The sequence below is a fragment of the Berghia stephanieae genome, chromosome 8 (assembly GCF_034508935.2).
Source record: "Berghia stephanieae isolate SIO BIC M18660-M18661 chromosome 8, UCSD_Bste_1.3, whole genome shotgun sequence".
Classification (NCBI taxonomy): domain Eukaryota; kingdom Metazoa; phylum Mollusca; class Gastropoda; order Nudibranchia; family Aeolidiidae; genus Berghia; species Berghia stephanieae.
In genome coordinates, this window is record NC_088367.1 from 56165976 (window position 1) to 56190975 (window position 25000).

General features: G+C 39.0%; 1 protein-coding gene across 1 annotated transcript in view; it reads left to right on the forward strand.

Annotated features, from left to right (window-relative positions):
• Positions 1-25000, forward strand: part of LOC144978902 (uncharacterized) — a 296697-nt gene that overhangs the window by 256052 nt on the left and 15645 nt on the right. Inside the window, exons 9-11 of the mRNA XM_078925502.1 lie at positions 3827-3965; positions 5181-5296; positions 19973-20066. Coding sequence (XP_078781628.1) covers positions 3827-3965; positions 5181-5296; positions 19973-20066 — 349 coding nt within the window. The remainder of the gene's footprint in view (positions 1-3826; positions 3966-5180; positions 5297-19972; positions 20067-25000) is intronic.

Genomic DNA, 25000 nt, shown 5'->3' on the forward strand with positions numbered 1-25000 from the left:
GTTTATGAGTACTTCTCACTAGACTGTATTAACCCGACTATAAACGTTCAAGGTTACACATAGTTTTGTGTGTTGGTCCATTATACTTCCGGATGGCAATTTTGTGAGCTTCTTAGCCAAGCGCACACAATCTATAGATAGTATGCGCTTGGCTAATAAGGTCACAACATTGCCATCCGGATGTATAACTATACTAAACCATACTAGACTTTACTTTATTCATCCTTGCATAGAAATTATAATTCTGTGTCACAACACAATTCGGTAACAGATTATAGAAGAAACGTCAACTGTATCACAACACAATTCGGTAACAGATTATAGAAGAAACGTCAACTGTATCACAACACAATTAGGTAATATATAAATGAAATGTGAAATGTAAAGAAATTAAATCAAAATTGGCAAAGAATATTAAATGTCTTAAAAAGTACAGTCGAACAAGAACCGGATATATAACGGACCAATACACCCTCCTGTCCACCTCGCAGTGAATGGGTACCTGAGTCTGTTAGATTTGGCCGAAATTACTTTGCGAAAGACCAGCGAAAGACCAGCGTCCTATCCGAAGGATAGCAAGAAATCGCTATTTATTGTCCGTTTCACGCTATAGAAACCGGGATAAACTCCGACTCCATGAAGGACATTTAACACCGATATAATACGGATTTTGAGCCTCTTTGTCACAAAACCTTAACTCACTCAATCCTAGAGATTTTTGCTACTTTTCAAAATTGGAAAAAATGTAGTAAAAGTGAGCATGAAAATAGATAGCTTTATTCAACGTCCATTCAACATGTAAAAACTAAGAAAAATAGCTTGGATATTACGCCTATAATTTGTCTCATAAAAATAAAATAAAGAGGCATGGGGTAAAAGTAACCCAGATAAACAACGGATATAGTCGGTGTTCGGATTGAAAGAGTTAAAGGATTGTAGAGAACCAAAACACATCCCTGCCAACGACCGGATGTTGACCCAGTTTCTCGTGAATGCGGGGATCAGTGGTTTGTACAAACAAATTATATCTCTACCATTCATATATAATATACTATAGCATAATATATGATGATTATTATATATAGACAGTTATACAAGACTCTTGGGGTCAGTTATTGCTTCGTAAAGCCTTTTTGACCACAGGCTTAGCTGGTCTTTCCCATAGTATTAGGGTCTCACAGAAAATTGAACTGAGAATCAATGTCCAGTTTTGAAGGGCACGGGGTCGCTTGGAGAATGTGGTCTTGTGGTATGACACTCGCTTTCGGATCGGAAGGTCCTGGGTTCGAGCCTCGCTCGTCGAATAGTTGAGTCCTCGGAAAAGACTCTTTACTCAGATTATCTCACCGTAATCAGGTGTAAAATAATTAGTACCTGGCCGTTAACAGCGATGTCTCTGTCGGAAAAAAATTGTAATATCGCCTAAAAGGCGTCATGCCTCGTTCTACATGTTAAATGTTGCTGTTGGTCACAGATCCTTTGTAAAGCGCTTTAAGCACGTTTAGTGAATATTGCGCTATATAAAAGCTCAATTTAAAAAAAAAATTCATCTACAAATTAAAATGACCCAGATCTTGACAAAATACTCTAAAACCTGGTCCATCGTGAAGTCCCAGGTTAAATATTTTTTTGCCAAGATTAGCGTCATCGCGACGTTCCAAGTTTTAACATTTTTGTTAAGTTGAACTGGGGCTCAGTTGGTAGAGCACTCGCTTCACACGCAAAGCTACCAAGATCGATCCCAGGTACAGTCGAGATTTTTATTCCCCGACCCCCCTCCCTGTCCATCCAGCGGTAAATGGGTAGCTAGATCTGTTAGATATGGCGGAAAATTACTTTGCGATACACTGGCCTCCTATTTAAAGGTTAGCAAGCAATCCCTATTGTCCGTTTCACGCAATAGAAACCGGGATAAACTCCGGCTCCATGGGCCTTAGTGCTCTGAAGGAGGATTCTTTTTAATCGGTCATTATTCGAAGGACGAGTTTTCTGGCCAAGATTTTTAAAAGGCATTTTCACAGAGTACGCCAGTCTGGTAACTTGGTTATTTTGGAACGATTTCTCGTTCGCATCGTAAATCCCAGATAACTTAATTTACTGTAAAAGTTCTATTCAGACAGTTGCATAAGTCAGTCAAGTCAATGTAGTCTTGCAATGATATCGTCGTCGTCGTCGTTGTTGTTGTTTCTGCTTGTTCTTGTTCTTGTTCTTGTTGTTGTTCTTGTTGTTGTTGTTGTTGTTGTTGTTGTTGTTGTTGTTATTATTATTATTATCATTATTATTATATTATATTATTATTATTATTATTATTATATTATTATTATTATTATTATTATTATTATTATTATTATTATTATTATTATTATTATTATATTATAATTATCATCATCATCATCATCATCGTCAACATCATCATCACCATCATCATCACTACAACGTTGATAATTAAGCTTTCCTCTAATAAGTCATTAGTTACAGTCATTCTTTCGCCCATCCCATGAATCTTGGAGTTTATCCCAGTTTCTCTTGCCTTAAAAAGGACAATCATAACAACCACGTACTGCAATTATTCCAGAAGGAATCGGCGGTTTAAAGCATAGTTTGAGTTCATACAGCGTGGTTCAGACTCACGGTCTTTGTTTCGTACACAGAAGGTACCGAGTTCAATCACCCGCCTTGACCAAGTCACCTCGCCCTAGCTCAATTTGCGGCGCTGCACAGCGGCTGACGCCTGGGTTATTCCAGTCTTCCCTTGGAATAGACCCTAGAGACAAATTTCCCCTATGGGATGAATAAAGGGAATTTATTTTTTTTTCAACAATAACTTATTGAAATGATCCCAGAAGGCATAGGTTTTAAGCAGCGTGTACATATATGCAGGTCAAACATCTGAACCCACTTATGGGCCTAGTTTAACACATTGTTGTAATCGACAATATTTTGCGTCATTTTTTAAAATTTTTATTTGTTTTTAATATTTCCAATTTCCATTTAACTTTTCAGGGGCATAAAGAATTGGTGTATCAGACCTTAGAAAATAAAGTGCCCCGTCCCGTATATAAGCATAGTTAATTGAGTTATACTCAATTTCGCTGGGGGGATTATTGGTGCGTAGACTATCACCGGTTACTCTCTAGATCAATCCTGGGCCTGCTTCCATGTTCAATAATGAACAAATATTGCGTTGTCAAAATACTGGTTCCAATCTCATTGGAAGTGTAAAACCAGTCTTCGTGGGACTGGATACTACTTGGTGTCTTATTTCTAGTCTAAATATATGCTGTTCGTCAATAAAGACCATCCTATTACTCAGTTACGTCCCTTACTCCAGAGAATCTGCCGATACATCGTGACTGCTACTGAAAGTTATGCCACCTGTATGTAACCTATTCATTATTAGTACTCCGAAGGACTGGTTACATACACACTTCCAAGGATTTAGGAACCATACTAGTAGAGGGTGTGACGTCATGACTTTTCGTCCCTTTAATTTGGCGGGGATTTGGTGGTTAGAGCAGTCACACAAATAGATCGATCCTGGATCTAGGTGGTCTTGTATGGTATGACACTCGCTTTTGGTTTGGAAGGTCCTGGGTTTGAGCCTCGCTCGGCTCATAGTTTAGTCCTTGGAAAAGACTCTTCACTCATATTCTCTCAGGGTACTCGGGTGTTAAATGAGTACCTGGTCGTTAACAGCGTTGTCTCTGTCGGAAAAGAACTGTATTATCGAAAAACAGACATGATGCCTCGTTCTTTATGTCCCATTGTGAATGTAACAGCCCACTAATACCTCAATTGAAATCTCCACATATATGTCCTTCCACAGACATTTGACCTTTGCGTCGTCCTCATCTCCTTCGTGGTGGACCTAGTGTGTATGCAGATCATGCCCAGGTACAAGATCCAGGACTTTGTCTTCATCCTGGCGTTCTTGTTACCTTGGAGGGTCATACGTGTCGTTAACAGTAAGTACTCACAATATGGACCCGCCGCCCAAAAAAAAATTTCCCATTTATCAATCATTGATATCTTCATTGTCAACATTCTATCAATGTTCGATTTCTTTTCCATTTTCAGTACCTAGATTTCTCCAAAGTATTTTTTTTTTTTTGGGGGTAAGGAAAAAAATAATTAAATAAAATTCCCTTTTTTCATCCCTTAGGGGAATTTTTTTCCTTCTCTAGAGTCTATTCCTAAGGAATATTGGAATAACCCAGGCGTTAGCCGCAGTGCAGCGCCGCAAGGCCACACGGCGCAGCAGTGGATATTCAAACTTGATAACTTTCGGGTACGGAGCAAAGACCTGCTCTTAAACCAGGCCGGCCTACTTCAAAAAAAATTAAATCGTAATTTTTATGAAAGAATGCAGTACCACCAAGTGTATGCAGATCGTGCTCAGGTAAGAAGATCCAGGACTTTGTCTTCATCCTGGCCTTCGTGTTTACCGTGGAGGGTCATACGTGTCGTTAACAGGAAGTACTCACAATAGCCTTTAAGCGGTATAGATAGTTCGAAGATGACGTCACTCAGGTCTTTGTTATTGTTTTTGCCATCCGCGTTTATGAGTAATGCTCACTGAACTGTATTAACCTGACTATAAACGGTCATGGATACACACAATTTTGTGTGTTGGTCCGTTATACTTCCGGATGGCAATGTTATGAGCTTCTTAGCCAAGTGCATACTATCTATAATGTTTGGGTAAACCAGACCTGCTAACGAACTTGAAAATGTAAAAAAATTGTAAAAGTCGGGAATTTCTCAGAAAGTTGGGAAAAAGTCGGTAATTTTTCTGTCTGTCGGGCAAAACTCGGTAATATTTCTGTAAGTCCATAAAGAGTCGGAAATTTGTTATATAAGTCGAGGGAAGATCGGGAATTTTTCTGTATATCGGGTAAAAGTTGGGACATTTTCAAGAATTGGGATGAATAAAGGGAATCTATTTATCATATTTATTCTATGCGTTTAGGTAAAATACTCACAACATCCGCCAGCCAAATACAAAGTACCAACACACAAAACTATGTGTAGCCTTGACCGTGTATTTTCCGTTTGATATTACAATTTAGTGATAATCAATCTAATTAAAATATCTGTCTAAAAACAATAACAAAGATCGGAGTGACGTCAATTTCGTTCCTTCTACTACTATTTATATTTTGTTAAATAATATCCCCCAGGTTTAGTGGTGGCCGTACAAGACCACGAGCACTTCCGTCTCAAACTGATCTACGGGAGGAAGAAGAAAATAGTCAACTCTCTACGAGAGTCCGAGGTCAAACTACAACTATTCCGGGTAAGGAACATAGAAATGTTATATTATGTTTGAATATATGTTGTATGTTTGTGTGTGGACTTTATGATATAATAATAATAATAGTAATGATAATGATATAATAATAATAATAATAATAATAATAATAATAATAATAATAATAATAATAATAATAATAATAATAATAATAATAATAATAGTAATAATAATAATAGTAATAATAATTATTATTATTATTATTATTATTATTATTATTATCATCATTATCATTACTATTATTATTATTATTATTATTATTATTATTATTATTGTTATTATTATTATTATTATTATTATTATTATTATTATTATTATTATTATTATTATTATTATTATTATTATTATTATTATTATTATTATTATCATTATCATTACTATTACTATTATTATTATTGTTATTATTATTATTATTATTATTATTATTATTATTATTATTATTATTTATTATTATTATTATTATTATTATTATTATTATTTTATTATTATTATTATTATTATTATTATTATTATTTATTATTATATTATTATTATCATTATCATTATCATTACTATTATTGTTATTATTATTATTATTATTATTATTATTATTATTATTATTATTATTATTATTATTATTATTATTATTATCATTATCATTATCATTACTATTATTATTATTGTTATTATAATTATTATTATTATTATTATTGTTATTATAATTATTATTATTATTGATAGCCGCTTTGATCTATGTGAAGTGGACTTTCCTTTTATTTGTTTTGTTTTTTGTTCAATATTGAGAAAGGCGATCCGCCATTGGAGAGAAGGAAGCAACGGTGGCAGGAGACCGTGGAAAGTCTCGACTTTACACACTCCAGCCGCCACGCTTGGCGTTTGATAAAGAAATTGGACCCAGATCGGAATTTCGCGAAGGCTGCACCGGAATGCGAGGCAGACACAATTGCCAAGAATATTAAGAACCGTAGCAAGCGGATCCCTAATCAGGCTTTTGAGCGCGGTGTCCGCAAGGCGTACCGTACGATTCTGGACTCGCTACCTGCGGAGGAGTCGGACTGGACGGCCCCGTTCAGTCCCCGAGAAGTGGGTGCAGCCATTAGCGAAGTGAAGAACGGCAAAGCAGCTGGGATAGATGGTGTATATCCCGATATGGTGACGCATCTGGGCCCCAGGGCACGGGCCTGGCTAGCAGAGGCAATGTCTGACATCCTTGCAAACGGAAAGCTTCCACAAGTGTGGAAGCATGCGAAGATAGTTGCCATCCTGAAGCCAGGGAAGCCGGCGAAGGAGGCAGACAGTTACAGACCCATATCGCTGCTGAGCTGTCTTTACAAATTGTTGGAGCGTGTTCTATTAAACCGATGGGGGCCGGTCCTAGACGCTGCCCTGCCACCTGAGCAGGCAGGCTTCAGGGAAGGGAGGTGCACCACGGAGCAGGTCATTGCCCTTACAGAGCATATTGAGCACGGGTTCGAGAGAAAACAGCAAACAGGTGCTGTGTTTATAGACCTATCAGCGGCGTACGATACGGTCTGGTGCGATGGGTTGAGCATAAGGTGCAAAAAGACCTTGAAGTTGTTCTCTTCGATCTTAGGGGAAAGGCAATTCCACGTCGCGCTGGGAGACGTCACGAGCAAAGTTAGGAAATTGAAGAATGGGGTCCCTCAGGGGTCGGTACTTGCGCCAATGTTGTTTAACGTTTACATTAGCGATATGCCGAACACTTCCTCCCTGAGGCTGGGATACGCAGACGACTGGGCACTCGTTACTCAGAGTAAAGTGTGGACCCGTCTCGAGAGCGTACTCAGCGAGGACGTCACCAGACTCAAATCCTACTTTGACAAGTGGTACCTGAAGATGAACACTTCAAAAACCGTGGCCACTGCATTTCACTTATGCAGTGGCTGGCACACCCGTAAACTGAATGTCCTAGTCGGGGACCAGCCACTCCCATATGAGCCGCGTCCAAAATATTTAGGGGTGACGCTGGATCGCAGCCTTACCTATCGGGTTCATCTCGAAGGGGTTGCCCGGAAGATAGAGAAGCGGAATAGTCTTCTGAGGAAGCTGGCGGGATCGACTTGGGGCGCTAGCCAAGCGCTCCTGAGAACATCCGCCCTGGCACTATGCTATTCCACCGCGGAGTATTGCGCTCCAGTGTGGGGTAGAAGCAGAAACGTTGAGAAGGTGGATGTAAAACTTCGCAAGTCGATGCACATAGTGTCGGGAACGCTAGCAACAACCCCTAGAGAATGGGGCCCGGTAATGGCAGCGATCCAGCCCCCCGATGTCCGGAGGGAGACCATTACGGGAAACTGGCTGAGTAAGATCAAAGAGAGAGGGAATGGGGATACCCCTCTCATGCGCATAATGAACGGTGCCCCCGTTTCGAGCCGAAATAAGTCCCGGCAACCCTTGTACGCAGAATCCCTGACTACGGACAGAGCTGCACATACGAGATGGAAGTCGGTTTGGACGAATTCAATCCCTCGTGGGGGCGGGGACCTACACTCCTCTAAGCTTGGTGAGAAGTTGCCAGGCTTTGATACCAGTAAGAGGAGACACTGGGTAGCTGCGAATCGGCTTCGGTCGAGGAGCTGCCTAACGGCCGGTGCGTTACATCAGTGGGGTCTAACTTCCTGTCCTTTATGTCCACGCTGTGGGCAAGAACCCGAAACGGCAGAGCATCTAGTCGAAAGGTGTGTTGTGACGATGCTACCGGGCGGGTTCGCGACTGTGCACGAATGCGGACCGGACTTTGCTGATTGGGTCGATCGTCATAACATAATAGTGTGAACCATAAGAAGCTGCTGCCATTGGAGAGTGCAGGCCATGATTGACCTCGTTGTGGCCCACAAAGGGACGGCCTATCAGTTTCCAGATAATTCTTTATTCGACGTAAAGAACCGTAATTGTATCGGGTAGGATCAAGTCCGAGGGTCCCTAATGGTATTAATTACCTCCCCTGATAGCAACCCGACGGTTGTAGCAGAAGCAACAGCAGCAGCAGTGAAGCAACAGCAAGGTGCTTTATTGACAGCCTTGACCTTTTATGAACTTAGTAGGCCACCAGTATCACCCGACCTTGATTTGATGGGTATAATGAAGCTAGATATTTTAAAAAGTGGGGAGAAGGGGGGAGGGGGGGGGGGGCAAGAGTGGGCATTATCTAGTATATCTCGATGTGATGTAATCGAAATTCAATAAGAAACGATACAAGGTAACAACTAGGATATTGGGTTATTTTGTCACTAGGGGGAGATAAATGGACACATGCACTTCTATCTAATATCTATTTCCCTTCTCATTCACTAATTACCATTTTCCCTTTGTCTTTTTTTTTCTCTCTCTTTTCTCTGGCTTGTCAGGGGTCCCTGACCTCCAGTGGTAGGGGTTGTCCTGTGTTGTTTTTTTTATGTTTTGTTTGTTTTTAAGGGTGTCATGGTCTCAAGTGAGTAAAGAGCTACTCGACTATGCATAAAGATATATGTAGAATGAGGCCCCAGAATTTACTAGTTACTATAAATGAAAAACAATTAACGATTTGTTTACAATGAAATAAAAATAATGATGAAATTTAATTAAAAGAGATAAACAGTGATCGTGGCAGTTACAAATAGAGATATGAATATTTTACGTAACTTATGATAATATGTCAGGTTCATAAGTTTATGTTTCCAGGCAGTTGATGGGCTTGGATGATCTATTCCTCTGATAACAGGATCGGACTCGTAAAATTCCACTTCCAGGCAATTGGTAATGGGTTAATATGTAATCCTTTGACAGCGGGCTCGGGTTTGATCCTTGAAGATTATACAATCAAAGTTAAAAGCTCCGGCGTCTTAATGGTGTAGATATAATATCTACAAAGTCCCAAAAGATAAAAATCTTACAGTATATAGAAGGAATAGAGCGACTGGCCGTCCGGCATAGATTGTGGAGAGAAAGTGAGTGTCGAATGTTAGACCTATCAGCTTTTATAATAAGTGGCTACGTGACAGAATGTAGAACGAAAAGTATTCACTAATTAGAAATTAATTCGAGGGAAGGCTATAAAAGGAAAGACGATCTAATATTAGAAGGTAAAGTTTATCTAAGCCTACTGAAATATAACTGGAGTGAGATGAATTCAGTTCTTAATAAAATAAAATTTAATAAGATAATTGTGAACAATCTTTACTGTGACAAAGGGTTTTACGGCGCTTACAACACATTTAGGTTATATCAGTGCCAGTAAAATGGAAGAAAATGGGACAGTAAAAAGTTCTAGAATTACAATTAAAGCATCCAAGAAAAAGTAAGACAAAGGGGAACTGGGAACAAATAGGGATCAGATGTAGATTCCAAGAGCATACCATCAATGTTCTTAGTTTGAGATCACCTAAAAGTCTCATCCGGACACAAGCACGGCCCCACTAAGAGGAACACACTCAAATGCTTACATTATAAATTAGAACAAATATAATAATACATAACAGAGAGATGATTTACAAGGAAAAAAATATCATCTCCTAAAACAATAACTATGCATTCGACTGTTTCCCTCCTAGCCAGGACCCCGACCAGGGCCAGGACAAAACCAAGCAATCTCATTCCAAGACAAAGACAGAATGCAAGTTGGAAAACAGATATAGGGGGATAGAAGACACAATAAGTACCTCCCTGTCCACTATGGGAGGTAGGAACCCCACCCAGTGTGTCCTGGGTTCGAGCTTCACTCGGCGCATAGTTGATTCCTTGGAAAAGGCTCTTTACTCACATTCTCTCATCGTACTCAGGAGTAAAATGAGTATCTGGACGTTAACAACGTTGTCTCTGTCAGGAAAATTGTAATATCGTCTAATAGGCGTCATGTCACGTCCTAAATGTTAAGTGTTGCTATTGGCCAGGGAGCACGTTTTGAGCATGTTATGTGGATATTGCGATATATAAAAAGTTTTTTAAAAATGTCTTCGTCAACCGCTAGTAATTTTTTTTTAATTTAACAAGTTAACTGTCGTACTCTGGAAAAGAAAGTCGTATCTAAAAATTTGACCAGAAAATTCGTCTTTAAAATATTAATCGATTTAAATTACCTTTATCTCACCAAAGATATCTCTCAGACCTGGGGTTTTGTGATTTCCCAGGTTTGAAAGTCTTTACCAAGATGAGGGTCATTTAACTCGATCGATACTTGAAAGACGAGTTTTCTGGCCAAACTTTTAGATACTTTTTTTCCAGGGTACGGCAATTAATTTGTTACAAATAATTGGATTACCAGAACTTTCCAAAGAATCAAAACTCCCTGTTTTTCTATCAAAAATAGGAGGGTAAATGAAATCATCCAAGGATTCAAACTGGATGTTAACCTTAAAGTGGCGGTATTTACAAGAAATGAAGTGAGTAGGAAAGTGCCAGAAGATAACCGAGAATAAAAACTTCGCGGCGGCGATGGGGGCTCGAACCCGCGACCTTACTGGTACGACAACTCCGCCTGGCCGGGGAGAGATCGTGACTCTACCGTGTGAGCTATCCATGACCCCAATTTTTAAAAAAGTCGCTTCATACCTTAGTCTAACTAGAGCTGAGCCTTCTCTCCCCGACTTGTTGTTACAAGAGTGTGAATCATAGACTATTTATATATTTAGACATGGCTGAGACCAGAGTTGTCACATATCAGTCAATGGGGTGGTCATGTGAATAAACGGCTTCATAAAGAAGTCAGGTCAGAGAGGTGAATTGAGATGAAACCATAATAGCGTGTACCTGACAAGTCAATGGAGTCCAGACCAGGGGCGTGGCTATATTTGTTGATTTGGTGTCTGGCACCGCATCCATCTTTCAAAAATGGATTACAGTATTTTTATTTCAAAAGAAACTAAAAAAAACCGCTGAGAAATGGTATATACCACCTCTTACATATGTGACCCTTCGCCTCAAAACGGTATTAAGTCGGGATGGTTAAGATGTTGAAAATTGAATTTATAACCAGAAATATCAGACTTATGTTGAGTTTGTATGTTTTATTGAGGAGAGTGGATACCATATTTTAGGGTGCTAATGCCAACAATTTATATTTTTGACCAGTTTAATATTAAATTCGGCTCTTAAGCATCTGGTTCGTTCCGACATAATACCGTTTTGAGACTATGGGTCACATATTTGAGTAAGTCTTTCTTTATTCTTTTTTCTTTCTTTTGTATATTTACAAATATAGTATGTTATAAGTCATTTCATTCTGATCAATGGCACCACCTTATACTGTAAGCATGTCACGCCACGTTGTCATGTTGTGGTTCTAGATATGGATGGAATACAAGTAGTAAATGGACATAGCATAGCAATGATTCTATATATATATGAAACTTGACTCATGAGACAAGAGTCTTGATGTATATTCTCTCTACTTAAACTCACTCAATCCTAGAGATTTTTGCTACTTTCCAAAAATTGGAAAAAAATAATTTAAAACAATGGGCATGTACATAGAATAGTTTTATTCAGCTACCATCAACATGTAAAAAAATAAAAACATTAGCTGTGATAATACGCCTATAATTTGTCTCATAAAAATGTAATAAATAGGCATGGGGTAAAAAAAAAAATAACCCCTTGTATACTACGGATATAGTCGGCGTTAGGGTTGAGTGAGTTAAAGGCGGAAACTTGTTAGATCAAGCAGCCCCACTGAACTTCTTTTTGGTTTCGAAGTGGTCAGATCGATCTTGGTTCCTTTGCGTGTGAAGCGAGTGCTCTACCCACTTGCTATCGTGTCCCCCAAGCTTTGTCTAGAAAGGTTAGTATCCTATTCTTCTGCGTTTGAAGCTAGCGCTCTACCAACTGAGCTATCACGACTATAGATAGTATGAAGTTGAGGTCACTGGGGACTTTGTTATTGTTATTGTTTTTTTTTTTTTTTTTTTTTTTTTTTGCCATCCGCGTTTATAAGTAATTCTCACTAAACTATGAACGATTAAGGTTATACATAATTTTGTGTGTTGGTCCGTTATACTTCCGGATGGCAATGTTGTTAGTCTCTTAGGCAAACGCGCATTATCAATACCATCTACTCCTGTTTATTTGTCATTAGACAATCAATGGCCATGTTTTAAATACCGTACATGACTTTTTTGTGCCAAGGAGGACTAGGAAAGCCCTAGAACATACAATTTGCATTATGTCTAGAAAGGTCAAGGACATCTTGTGATGTCTTGTCACATCCTGCTGGATCATCAAACATCATCTTTTTATGGTTAAGCCGTAAGAGTGGGCGTATTACAAAGAGTTTTATGAAATTCTGCGGCTATATGGTCTAGTGGTACGACACCCGCCTTCGGTTCGAGTCCATCTCTGAGCGGCGTATAGTTGAGTCCTTGGAAAATGTTCTTTACTCACAGTCTCTCACCGTACTGGGTTGTACAATGAGTACATCGACGTTGAAAGCGTTGTGTCGTTTGGAATATCCAGTTCGCTATTTGAACCAATCTCCTTTGTAACTTTTTTCTTTAGAACTTAAACTTTAGATCTAGAACCTTTCCCCTCATATTTTCAATTTTACCGACGATGAAATGACCTCAAAGTGTCACACCCCCCCCCCCCCCCCCCCCCCCCCCTCCCCACACCATTTTTAAAGATTAAAATTAAAAACGACCACAATAAATAATAAATATGTTTTAATCAATTCGATAAAGTCTCGGAATTTGCTGGTGTGAGGGTGTGAGGGAGGGGGGGGGTGGGGGGGGGAGAACTCTGATGGCTGGCGTCATCAAAAAGACATAGAATTAATTAACAAACAAACAACAACCAACACTGATGTATTCTTACGCAATAAAAACCATTATGATGATGAAGAGCGGCGGGATGTTCCATGTGTGTCTACCCCCCCCCTCTCCATCATTAAAAGCAAGATCCTCATATTATCAAAAGATTACTTCTATTTCCAGTTTGAAAATATCGAGTTTTAAGAGCACGACACAATATAATAAAAAAAGAGAATTTATTTTTAAAAAGTGAGTTAGGAGTGATGTGCCCTTGGCAAAGCAAATGACTACACTCTCGATCTCGAGTGAATTGCTGACAAAACGTCCTTCATGCATTTGATACCAAATATATATATATTATTGTATAGCACTTTTGGGCACTATTTGTGGATACTGGCGCTATATCAAATAACAATAAAAATAATAATAATAACAACAACAATAACAATAACAACAACAACAACAACAACAACGACGACGACGACGACGACGACGATGACGATGACGATGACGATGACGATGACGATGATGATGATGATGATGATGATGATGATGATAATAATAATAATAATAGTAATTTCCATCTAGGCCTGAATTACATTTTAATTTAAATGTGGCCCATCGTCTCAAAATGGTATTATGCCGGGATGAATCAGATGTCACAGAAGGGGCTTTATAGTAAATATATAAAAAAAAAAGAAAAAGAAAAAAGTATTCCTTCGGATATATTAGGCTCATAGAGCCCGGAATTTATCCCGGTTTCTATAGCGTGAAAGGTACAATAGCAATTGCTTGCTATCCTTTAGATAGGACGCTAGTCTTGCAAAGAACTCTCTAACAGACCCAGCTACCCATTCAGTGCTGGGTGGACAGGAGGGTCAGAAAAAATCTCGACTGCACCCGGGATCAATCTCGGCCCCTTGCGTGTGAAGCGAGTGCTCTACCAACTGATTCAAAGTAAAACTGATTATTAATTTTCTCCAATTGATACTATCTATGCGTTTAGGTATTTTGATCACGACTTCTGCCAGCCGGATCAAGAGTATCAACACACACAAAACTACGTGAAACCTTGGGACGATTTTAATCAGATGGATAGAATTTCATCATCATCCATCGTGGCTTGTGCTTTTGAGCACGTTGCCAGTCAGCTGTCTCCACGAATCACGATCCATGTCCATCCATCATCATCCATCGTGGCTTGTGCTCTTGAGCACGTTCCCGGTCAGCTGACTCCACGAATCACGATCCATGTCCATCCATCATCATCCATCGTGGCTTGTACTCTTGAACACGTTGCCAGTCAGTTGTCTCCACGAATCACGATCCATGTCCATCCATCCATCCATCCATCATCCATCGTGGCTTGTACTCTTGAGCACGTTGCCGGTCAGCTGTCTCCACGAATCACCATCCATGTCCATCCATCCATCCATCCATCATCCATCGTGGCTTGTGCTCTTGAGTACGTTGCCGGTCAGCTGTCTCCACGAATCACGATCCATGTCCATCCATCCATCCATCCATCATCCATCGTGGCTTGTGCTCTTGAGCACGTTGCCAGTCAGCTGTCTCCACAAATCACGATCCATGTCCATCCATCATCATCCATCGTGGCTTGTACTCTAGAGCACATTGCTGGTCAGCTGTCTCCACGAATCACGATCCATGTCCATCCATCCATCCATCCACCCATCCATCCATCATCCATCGTGGCTTGTGCTCTTGAACACGTTGCCAGTCAGCTGTCTCCACGAATCACGATCCATGTCCATCCATCATCCATCGTGGCTTGTACTCTTGAGTACGTTGCCGGTCAGCTGTCTCCACGAATCACGATCCATGTCCATCCATCATCCATCGTGGCTTGTACTCTTGAGTACGTTGCCGGTCAGCTGTCTCCACGAATCACGATCCATGTCCATCCATCATCCATCGTGGCTTGTACTCTTGAGTACGTTGCCGGTCAGCTGTCTCCACGAATCACGATCCATGTCCATCCATCATCCATCGTGGCTTGTACTCTTGAGTACGTTGCCGGTCAGCTGTCTCCACGAATCACGATCCATGTCCATCCATCATCCATCGTGGCTTGTGCTCTTGAACACGTTGCCAGTCAGCTGTCTCCACGAATCACGATCCATGTCCATCCATCATCCATCGTGGCTTGTACTCTTGAGTACGTTGCCGGTCAGCTGTCTCCACGAATCACGATCCATGTCCATCCATCATCCATCGTGGCTTGTACTCTTGAGTACGTTGCCGGTCAGCTGTCTCCACGAATCACGATCCATGTCCATCCATCATCCATCGTGGCTTGTACTCTTGAGTACGTTGCCGGTCAGCTGTCTCCACGAATCACGATCCATGTCCATCCATCATCCATCGTGGCTTGTGCTCTTGAACACGTTGCCAGTCAGCTGTCTCCACGAATCACGATCCATGTCCATCCATCATCCATCGTGGCTTGTACTCTTGAGTACGTTGCCGGTCAGCTGTCTCCACGAATCACGATCCATGTCCATCCATCATCCATCGTGGCTTGTACTCTTGAGTACGTTGCCGGTCAGCTGTCTCCACGAATCACGATCCATGTCCATCCATCATCCATCGTGGCTTGTACTCTTGAGTACGTTGCCGGTCAGCTGTCTCCACGAATCACGATCCATGTCCATCCATCATCCATCGTGGCTTGTACTCTTGAGTACGTTGCCGGTCAGCTGTCTCCACGAATCACGATCCATGTCCATCCATCATCCATCGTGGCTTGTGCTCTTGAACACGTTGCCAGTCAGCTGTCTCCACGAATCACGATCCATGTCCATCCATCATCCATCCACCCATCATCCATCGTGGCTTGTGCTCTTGAACACGTTGCCAGTCAGCTGTCTCCACGAATCACGATCCATGTCCATCCATCATCCATCGTGGCTTGTGCTCTTGAACACGTTGCCAGTCAGCTGTCTCCACGAATCACGATCCATGTCCATCCATCATCCATCCATCCATCATCCATCGTGGCTTGTACTCTTGAGTACGTTGCCGGTCAGCTGTCTCCACGAATCACGATCCATGTCCATCCATGTCCATCCATCGTGGCTTGTACTCTTGAGCACGTTGCCGGTCAGCTGTCTCCACGAATCACAATGCTCTGCGGTGAGCATGAAATCTGTGTTGCTTTTAAAATCACATTTGGCCATTCTTAGGTTATTTAAATAAGTCATTGTTTGTCTTCCTCTATCTCTCTTTCCTTCGATCATCCCAGACGTTACCAACTTTTCTATTCCGTCTCTTCTCTACACACGTCCCAGAAACCGTAACTGTCTCTTTCAGGTGGTAGCGATCAACATTCTTCCCTTTCTTACCTTCTCCAACACTTCCTCGTTCAGATACTTGTCTGCAGGGGCGTGGCCATATTGGTTGATTTGGTGCCTGGCACCGCATCCATCTTTAAAAATGGATTACAGCATTTTTTTTAAAAAATAAAACTGAGAAATGGCATATACCGCCTCTTATTTATTTGAGTAAATCTTTTCTTTAATTTGCTTTCTTTCTTTTGTATTTACAAATATAGCATGTTTTAAGTCGTTTTCTTCTGATTCTGGCACCGCCTTATACTGTAAGCATGCCACGCCACTGCTTGTCTGTCCACGATAGCCTCAACATTCTTCTATACACCCACATCTCAAATGCCTCTAACCTCCTCGTACATTCTTTGTCAAGCGTCCACGTTTCACAACCGTATAAAAGTGGACTTATAACAAATGTTTTCACTATTTTCATTCTGGTCTTCAAGTATAGGTTGTTGTTTGACACAACTGGTCGCATTTTATGGAACACGTTTTTTGCTAATGCTATTCTTTGTTTTATAGATAGTTCGAAGATGACGTCACTCATGTCTTTATTATTTTTTTTTTTGCCATCCGCGTTTATGAGTAATGCTCACTGAACTGTGTTAACCCGACTATAAACGTTCATGGATACACACAGTTTTGTGTGTTAGTCCGTAATACTTCCGGATGGCAATGTTATGAGCTTCTTAGCCAAGCGCATACTATCTATATCCTCTATGTCACGTGCGTCATAGGTAATGAGAGTGCCTAAATATTTAAACGTCTTTACTTGTTTGATGGTCCCTCCTTTGCTTGACAAGTGGAAAGTCGTGTTGTGATGTCAGTCGGATAGAATGTAGTGAGTGCCCACCCCAGCACGGTCTGGGGTATGCAATACGACACGCCTGGAACTGGGTGACCGAATTGCTGATGCATGAGTCATTATTACCTCTCATGAGCATCGAATTTCGGCACGACCGGATTCCAGCAAGGGTTTTATTTATTTTATTTTTTTTCGTTTTTGTTTTTTGCTGTTTTATAATTTGTTGTTTTTTGGGGGTGGGGCCGTTGTTTTTTGTTGTTTTGGTGGGGTTTTTTGTTGTTGTTTTTTGTTGTTGTTGTTTTTTTTTTTTTTGTTTTTTTTTTGTTGGTTTGTTTTTTAGGGGTTTTTTTCTGTTTCTCCTGACAGCGTGCTATAATCCAACGAGTACTCTATGGAAAAACAGAAAACAAACTTAAACTCACGTCTCATATTCCTAACAATATTTTTCAAATATATAGCGTGTAAACCACCCGCCCCAACTTCTTAATTAATACCTTCTAGAGATGACAAGCCACAAATATATGTGACCGACCCGTCGGCTCAAATCGGTATTGTGCCGGAATGTAGGTACCGGACTCCTAACAGAACAGAGAAATACGAACTTAGAGTTGTTTTTTGTTTGTCTGTTTTCTGTTCCTATTTTTCTGTTTTTTTTTTTGTTTTCTTTTGTTTTTTGGGGTTTTTTTTTCTTTGTTTTTGTTTTTTTTTTTTTTTGGTTTTTTTTTTTGCAACGTAAGAGCAAGAAATTGTATTAATTCTCCACCGAAAGGCATAGAAATGAACCAAGCCCCGTCTGATAATTTTGGCTTTAAATTAAATAAGTTCCTGTATGAACCAAATTCATCTTCACGTGGTTCATATTATCCCGCCTTGAGAAGGTGGCTCGCAATTTATTTATCTATTTATCTATCAATTTATATATTTATTTATTTATTCATTTTGTATCAATATGACTTGTTAAGAGCGATGAGTGTAATTTCTCAAACTAGAAAAAAGTAATAAACAAAATGAATATATCCGCTTCAAAAGAGAACACCAAAAAAAAACACTGAACGTTTCGGGCTCAAAACCCTTCTTCAGCCAAAATCAACCAAGAAATAAAACCCCAATCAAACAATCAATACAGCGATTGACACCATCAATATGAACCTATAAGAAAATTGGGTTACCAGAGTGCAAATTAATATGTAATCTCTGCATTGTTTTTGGTTTTAAAAAAAGCGTTTTGTTGGAGTACGGGGAGATCCAGTCCGTTTTAATCACATCAAAAGATGGGGGAGAGAGTTGCCAAGGATACAGCATGGAGTAGGAATACACGCCATATTCCTCAGCCCGCGTTGCCCCTCCAGGCTCCCGTCTATTTGTTGAGCCAATCACATGGCTTCAATCGGTGGCAGACAACGTTGATTGGTTGTTGAAAGAGTTCTTTCTAGTGTTACTTTATTTGTTCACGCTCCTTTCCGGATTAAGAAAAAAAAATGTATTATTGGTATTATTATTACTCATTAATATTTTTTAAATTATTATTATTTGATCATTACTTCTCTCATTATTATAATTAACCGTAGGGTGTTGTTTGACGAACAAGTATCACTGTCTACTCTCTTTCTTTCTTTTTTTTTATTTGCTTTCTTTTTGTTTTGTTTCGTGTTTTTTTCTTGTTTGTTTGTTTTTTTGTATTTTTTGTATTTCTTTTATTTTTATTTGTCTTTTTTTCTTTTTGATGAAAACGATGATTTCTGCCTTAAATGAAAATGTTGCTGCTTAAAGCTCGAAGGAAAAAAATAAAGTTAAGTAATGATTTGTAAAGGGGAAAACCGAAACGTCCACAGTATCTGTCTTCGTCTAATAAATATTCAAACTTACAATTCAATACTTATCTTTGATTATGCCTTTGTGCGGTTATGTGGTCTAGAGGTGTGACACTGTAGCCATCGTTAACTTATAGCCTGACACTGACCATAAAATGAAGTCAAATTGCCATTTTTTATTTGCCACAAAAGAAAACAAATCGTGAGTTGTATTCAATAGTTCAACCAATGAAATAACTTGTTTCCTTGAGCTCTACTAACGACAACTCACTAGGCGGTGCAAAAACCAAATAATGACGTCAAAATGCCAGTCCTTTTGGGTTTCAGTGTCAGGCTATAACATAACGATGGCTACGGCCTGACACTCGACTTCGTGTCTCGCTCTGAGAGGCGCATAGTTGAGTCCTTAAAGAAGGTTCTTTACTCACATTCTCTCACCATACTCAGGTGTAAAATGAGTACCTGGACGTTAACAGCGTTGTCTTTGTCGAAAATAAATTGTAAATTCGCTTAACAGGCATGAGGGAGACTGTGTTGGATCGAACATGCTAAAGTGGACCAGATACATTTGGTAGAGGATCGTTATTAGTAGTCAGTAAATTAGTGTCCTGTCCAAAGGGTTGCAAGCAACAGCTGCTGTCAATTTAACGCTATAGACCGCGGGATAAACTCCGAACCATTGAGTCTGACAAACACCTTTATAACATTTTATCTTATCTCATCTGATCTTATCTTATTTAGTATTATCTCTTGAACCCTCCAGGTCCAGTGTAACGATCTAACAAGACTGTAAACTAGTGTCCTGCCCAAAGGGTTGCAAGCAAAAGCTACTGTCCATTTAACGCTATAGAAAGCGGGATGAACTCCGACCGCTTGGGTCTGACAAACCGTTTTTTTTCTTATCTTATCCTATCTGATATTATCTATCATTTTGTCTTATCCCTTGACGTCCCCAGGCCCAGTGTAACGCACTGAAGAGACTGTGTTACAACGAAGGGATAGAAGAGGCCAAAGTGGACCAGATACTCATGGTGGAGGAGTGTGTAGTCAGTAAGTATAACACGATATCAATTTGAGAAATATGGGAGCAGGCACTGTAAGGAGTAAGATAAAAATATGAACAAGTGTGTATGAAATGGTGACAGACGAAGCAAGAAAGAAAATAAAAGAAAAAAAAAACAAAACAAAAAAAAAAAACATCCCAAACAAGTCAGTCTTCCTCGACTGGGGATCGAACCTCAGACCCTTCTGATTACCGGTAATCAGGCGGTCTGAGGTTCGATCCCCAATCGAGAAAGACTGCGTTTTTGGGATGTTGTTTCGTTGGGGGGGGGTGTTTTTTTTTTTGTTTTTTTTTTTTTTTTTGTTGTATTTTTCTTGCTTGCTTTGGCACCGTTAAATACAGTCTTGTTCAGATGGTTATCAGTCAGTACGAGCGTGTGTACAATGTTGTTGTTTGTGTATTGGTTTTATTAAGTGCTTGGCCTTATAACCAACTTTTCCCCATTCTAGAAAGACACGTATTTAAAAATTTGGCCAGAAAACTCGTCCTTCAAATATCGATCGATTTGAATGATCCTCTTCTCAGCAAAAACTCTCAAATCCAAGACCTCATCTTGCCAAAATATATCAAACCTTGGACTTCAATAAAGACCTCGAGGTCCCAGGATGTTTTTTTCTGGCCAAATTTTAAATACGTGGCTTTCTAGAGTACGGCAATGAACTGGTTAAAAACGGGGCTCGAAATTGGCCTGTTCTGACATCATACAATGGTCCACAAACGTTGGGTTGGATCGTAGCTTTCGTCAAATTCTAGCCTGACACTGGCCAAACATTTACGTCAAAAGACATGTCTTTGGCCACAAAAGAAAACAAATCGTGAGTTGTATTCAACAGTTCAACCAATTGAATCAATTGTTTCCTTGCGTCCCTCTATCAACAACTCACTAGACCTAAAAATGACGTCAAAATAAAAGTCCTAGTGTCAGGCTATGAGTTGACACAGGCTACGGTTGGATCGTAGCCTTTGTCAACTTATGTCTTAGATATAATTTGTGTTCAACCTCCAATTTTTTCGTGCTTGTAAACTATAAATTATAATTCAATCTTGATAACATTTTTTTGCAAATGAATAAGTTTTAGCTTTTTCTTAGATTTCAATTTCAGTGCTGGTAGATTGTAATATTTTTTGCTTGAATCCTTCACTGATCACAACGCTGGTTTGAGAATAAAAGTTAGGCGATAATTATATAAGTGTTTTTATATTGTCATGTTACTTATCAGAATATAAAAGATAAAAGACTTTTAACATATTTAGGAGATAGAATTCAGTAGTTAAGAGGTAAATTGTGAGAAGAGCAAGAATATGGAAACATGACCTAGCTTTGGGATATCAACAAGAAATGTTAGATAAATGCTTAGTCTTATTTTGACAGTATGGTAAAATCTAAGACTTACTTTTTAACCTTTTCCTTACCAATTATTACAGAAAATATGCTAGATTTGTTACGATATAATGAAAAAAAAATTAACATTCAGATTTGTATGAAGAAAATAAATATATTTATGTCTGTAAGACTTTAATTCTGTTTTGTAAATTTAGTTTTACAGAACATATTTCTATATTATGTATAGTGGTAGATTGGAAAGGCTATCCAAAGTTCAAATTAAGTAACTAAGAGCAGGTACCGGTGAAAGATAAAGACCTGAACAAGTGTGTATGAAAGGTGCCAGACAAAGCAGGAAAGAAAAATACAAGGAAAAATAATATATTTTAAAAAAACATCCCATAAAATCAGTCGACCTCGAGGTCATACACGCTTGTCCAGGTCTTTATCTATCCAAATTTGTTCCGTAAGAAAGTTAAAGGTATGGCATTCCAACAACAAAGAGAGAGAGAGAGAGAGAGAGAGAGAGAGAGAGAGAGAGAGAGAGAGAAAGTGAAAAAGAAAGAAAGAAAGAAAGAAAGAAAGAATGTAATGCATTACGCGATCGTAAAAACTTAAAACGTTTATAATAATAAAAGGGTGTATCGGTAGAAATTTAAATTCTAAAAATAAACATCTTGATAGAAAATCTGCAGACAGACTTAGGCGCATCGTCCCCAAACAACACTGATGCTTACAACGTTAATGGCGTGGCTCACGACATAGTCGCATCGTCCCCAAACAACACTGACGCTTACAACGTTAATAGCTTGGCTCAAGCAAGATTTAGCTCTGCTCTGGCGTTCCTAGCCTTTCAAACGGTTGGTGGCCAAGTCTCCAGGGAGCCAAAGACAATCTTAGTTTAGTGCCAAATAAGATCCTATCTGTCTAGACGAGACGAACGCATTGGTGATAGATAGCAAAAGTTACCAGTTATTTGGTATTTCAATAAAAAAAAAGACAAGAAATCGACTAAAATTGGCATTTAAAGATAAAATTAATAAAACCACATTTCATTATCAGATATTGTCTTTTTTTTTTTTTGGCGGGGGCTTTTAATAAATGAATTTGAATACATTATTTTAATGTATATTAATTAATTCTCTCCGAAATGCCATACTGACCCAACACAAACATTTGTTTTTTTTTACACCCAAACTCAAAAATGAATTAGTACATATTTATAGAAGAAACAAAATTAACGTCACTCAGCTCTTTGTTGTTGTTTTTAGCCAGCCATGTTTATGAGTAATTCTCCTACTTTCTATCAAGACTATAACCGTTTAAGGTTACACATAATTTTGTCTTAGTAGTTATATCCGGCTGGCGGATGTTGTAGCTTTTTGGCTAAACAAACAGCATCAATTAAAACTATTTTGAAAAATTAAACTTGAGCTGTTATATAGAGCAATATCGACTAGATGTTCTCAAAACGCTTTACAAATGGTCCCAGAACAACAGCAACACGTAACATGTTGGCCATAGTACAATTTTTCCGACAGAAACAAAGCTGTTGACAGTCAGGTACTCATTTCGCATCTGAGTACGGTGAGAGAATGTAAATAAAGGGCCTTTTCCAAGGACTCAACTATGTGACGAGCGAGGCTCGAACCCAGGACCTTCCGATCCAAAAGCGAGTGTCATACCACTAGACCACATAGCCGCATACAAAGACAAGCTTTACAAAACAGCAGTAATTTCTTTTAGTAATACATATATAGTATTTTTTTCAAATGTTGTGATGAATAAAATAAATTTGATTATTTTTTAAAAGTTCATTGTATCGTATCAAATGTGATAATTTCCTCTAGTAATAGGTAAGGAAAATGTTAAAAAGTACGTAAGTCCCAAATGTTACTATCCTGTCTAAACGTGATGAAGCGTCACATCATATCTACTGTGTTTTTTAATCAGGTAACTGCCGTATTCGAGATACGTATATTTTTAAACTTTAAAAAAAACAACCCCGTCCTTCAAATATCGATCGATTTAAATGACCTTTATCTTGGCAACAAAAATGCAATCAATCCTGGGACTACGTGAAGTCTTCATGTAAGTCCCAGGTTTGAGAGTTTTTGCCCAAATGATGGTCATTAAAATCGATGGATATTTGAAGTCTTTCCATAGCAGTTAACTGGTGAACATGCAATAAATACTCAGAACATAATATAACATATATTATTTGAAAATCTCCAAACTAAGCGTGTGAGATAAAACACGATAAAAACCATATTATTAATTTTAGCCAAACATTTATATTATCTAAGATTGACAGGTGACCAGTTGACACTTCATAATATTGGCGATTGCAATGTCAACATCTCTTCAGACACCGTCAACCGAGGCAATCTAGGCCACGGGTCCGGGGGGGGGGTACTTTGGCCATTTTCTGAATAGAACAGAAATGATTGCTTATTTTAAAAGTTAAATTATTGGACGCCTTTTATATCTATTTGGGTTTTCATTATTTAAAAGATGAATATGTAATCTAACTTTAAAATAGGCAATCTTTTTTTTTCTCAGTAAATGGCCTAAGATATCCCGTGTCGCCTTAAACTAGCCCTGGTTGAAGTACACATCTGAAATTGATTGAAATCAACTCAAATCTATGTACCTACGTGTGTATGGTTTCTAGATTTTTATAAATTATTGCGCATATGCATTTATTATTCAAAAGACTAAAATCTATCTGTTGGTTTACAAGAGACAAAGAATCAATTTTCGTTTCCTTTTTTTTTTCTTTTGGTTATTATTTGTTTGTTTGTTTGTTTCTCTAATGTTTATAACATTTTGGTTTCACCGTCTGAATCGTTCCGCTTCCGCTTAAAGTAATTTTGTAGCAAATAGTAGAAGTAGTAGCGGCAGCATTAGAAATTGTTGTAGAAACGTAAGCAGACGGATGGGTAGAAATACCCAAGTAATTCTACTTCCTGTTTACCGGTTGGGATTCAATTTAGAATTTAAAAAGTAGTCCTTCACAGTCCCAAGGAGTCGGATTTTATCCTGGTTTCTATAGCGTGAAACGGACAATAGCAATTGCTTTCTATCCCTTGGATAGGACGCTAGTCTATCGCAAAGTAAATTCCGCCAAATCTAATAGACTCAGCTACCCATTCATTCCCTGCTGGGTGGACAAGGGGGGGTGGAAGGGTCTGAAAAAATCTTGACTGCACTCGGAGTCGATTTCGGTCCCTTTGCGTGTGAAGCGAGTGCTCTACCAACTGAGCTATCGGGAGCCCCCAATTTAGAATTAAGGATTTTTTTAAATCTCTAGAAATTGCTTGAAATCAAATAGATTTAGTCACAGTTGAAGCGTTCCTAATATTTAAAAAAAAACGATTTGAATGATGTGTGTTGTTTCATCTGATAGATTACGATTAAACGAGCAAGAACCCTTAACAGCTTGTTAACCCTCTAACCCAACGCGTACATATTTGCAGGTCTGATAACCCAAAATTGTTTTGGACTCAATGATTGTTGTATTAGAAATATTCTCAAACCAACACTGTTAGATTAAACCCATAAAATTTTATTCGGCTATCAGAACTGCTAATAGGT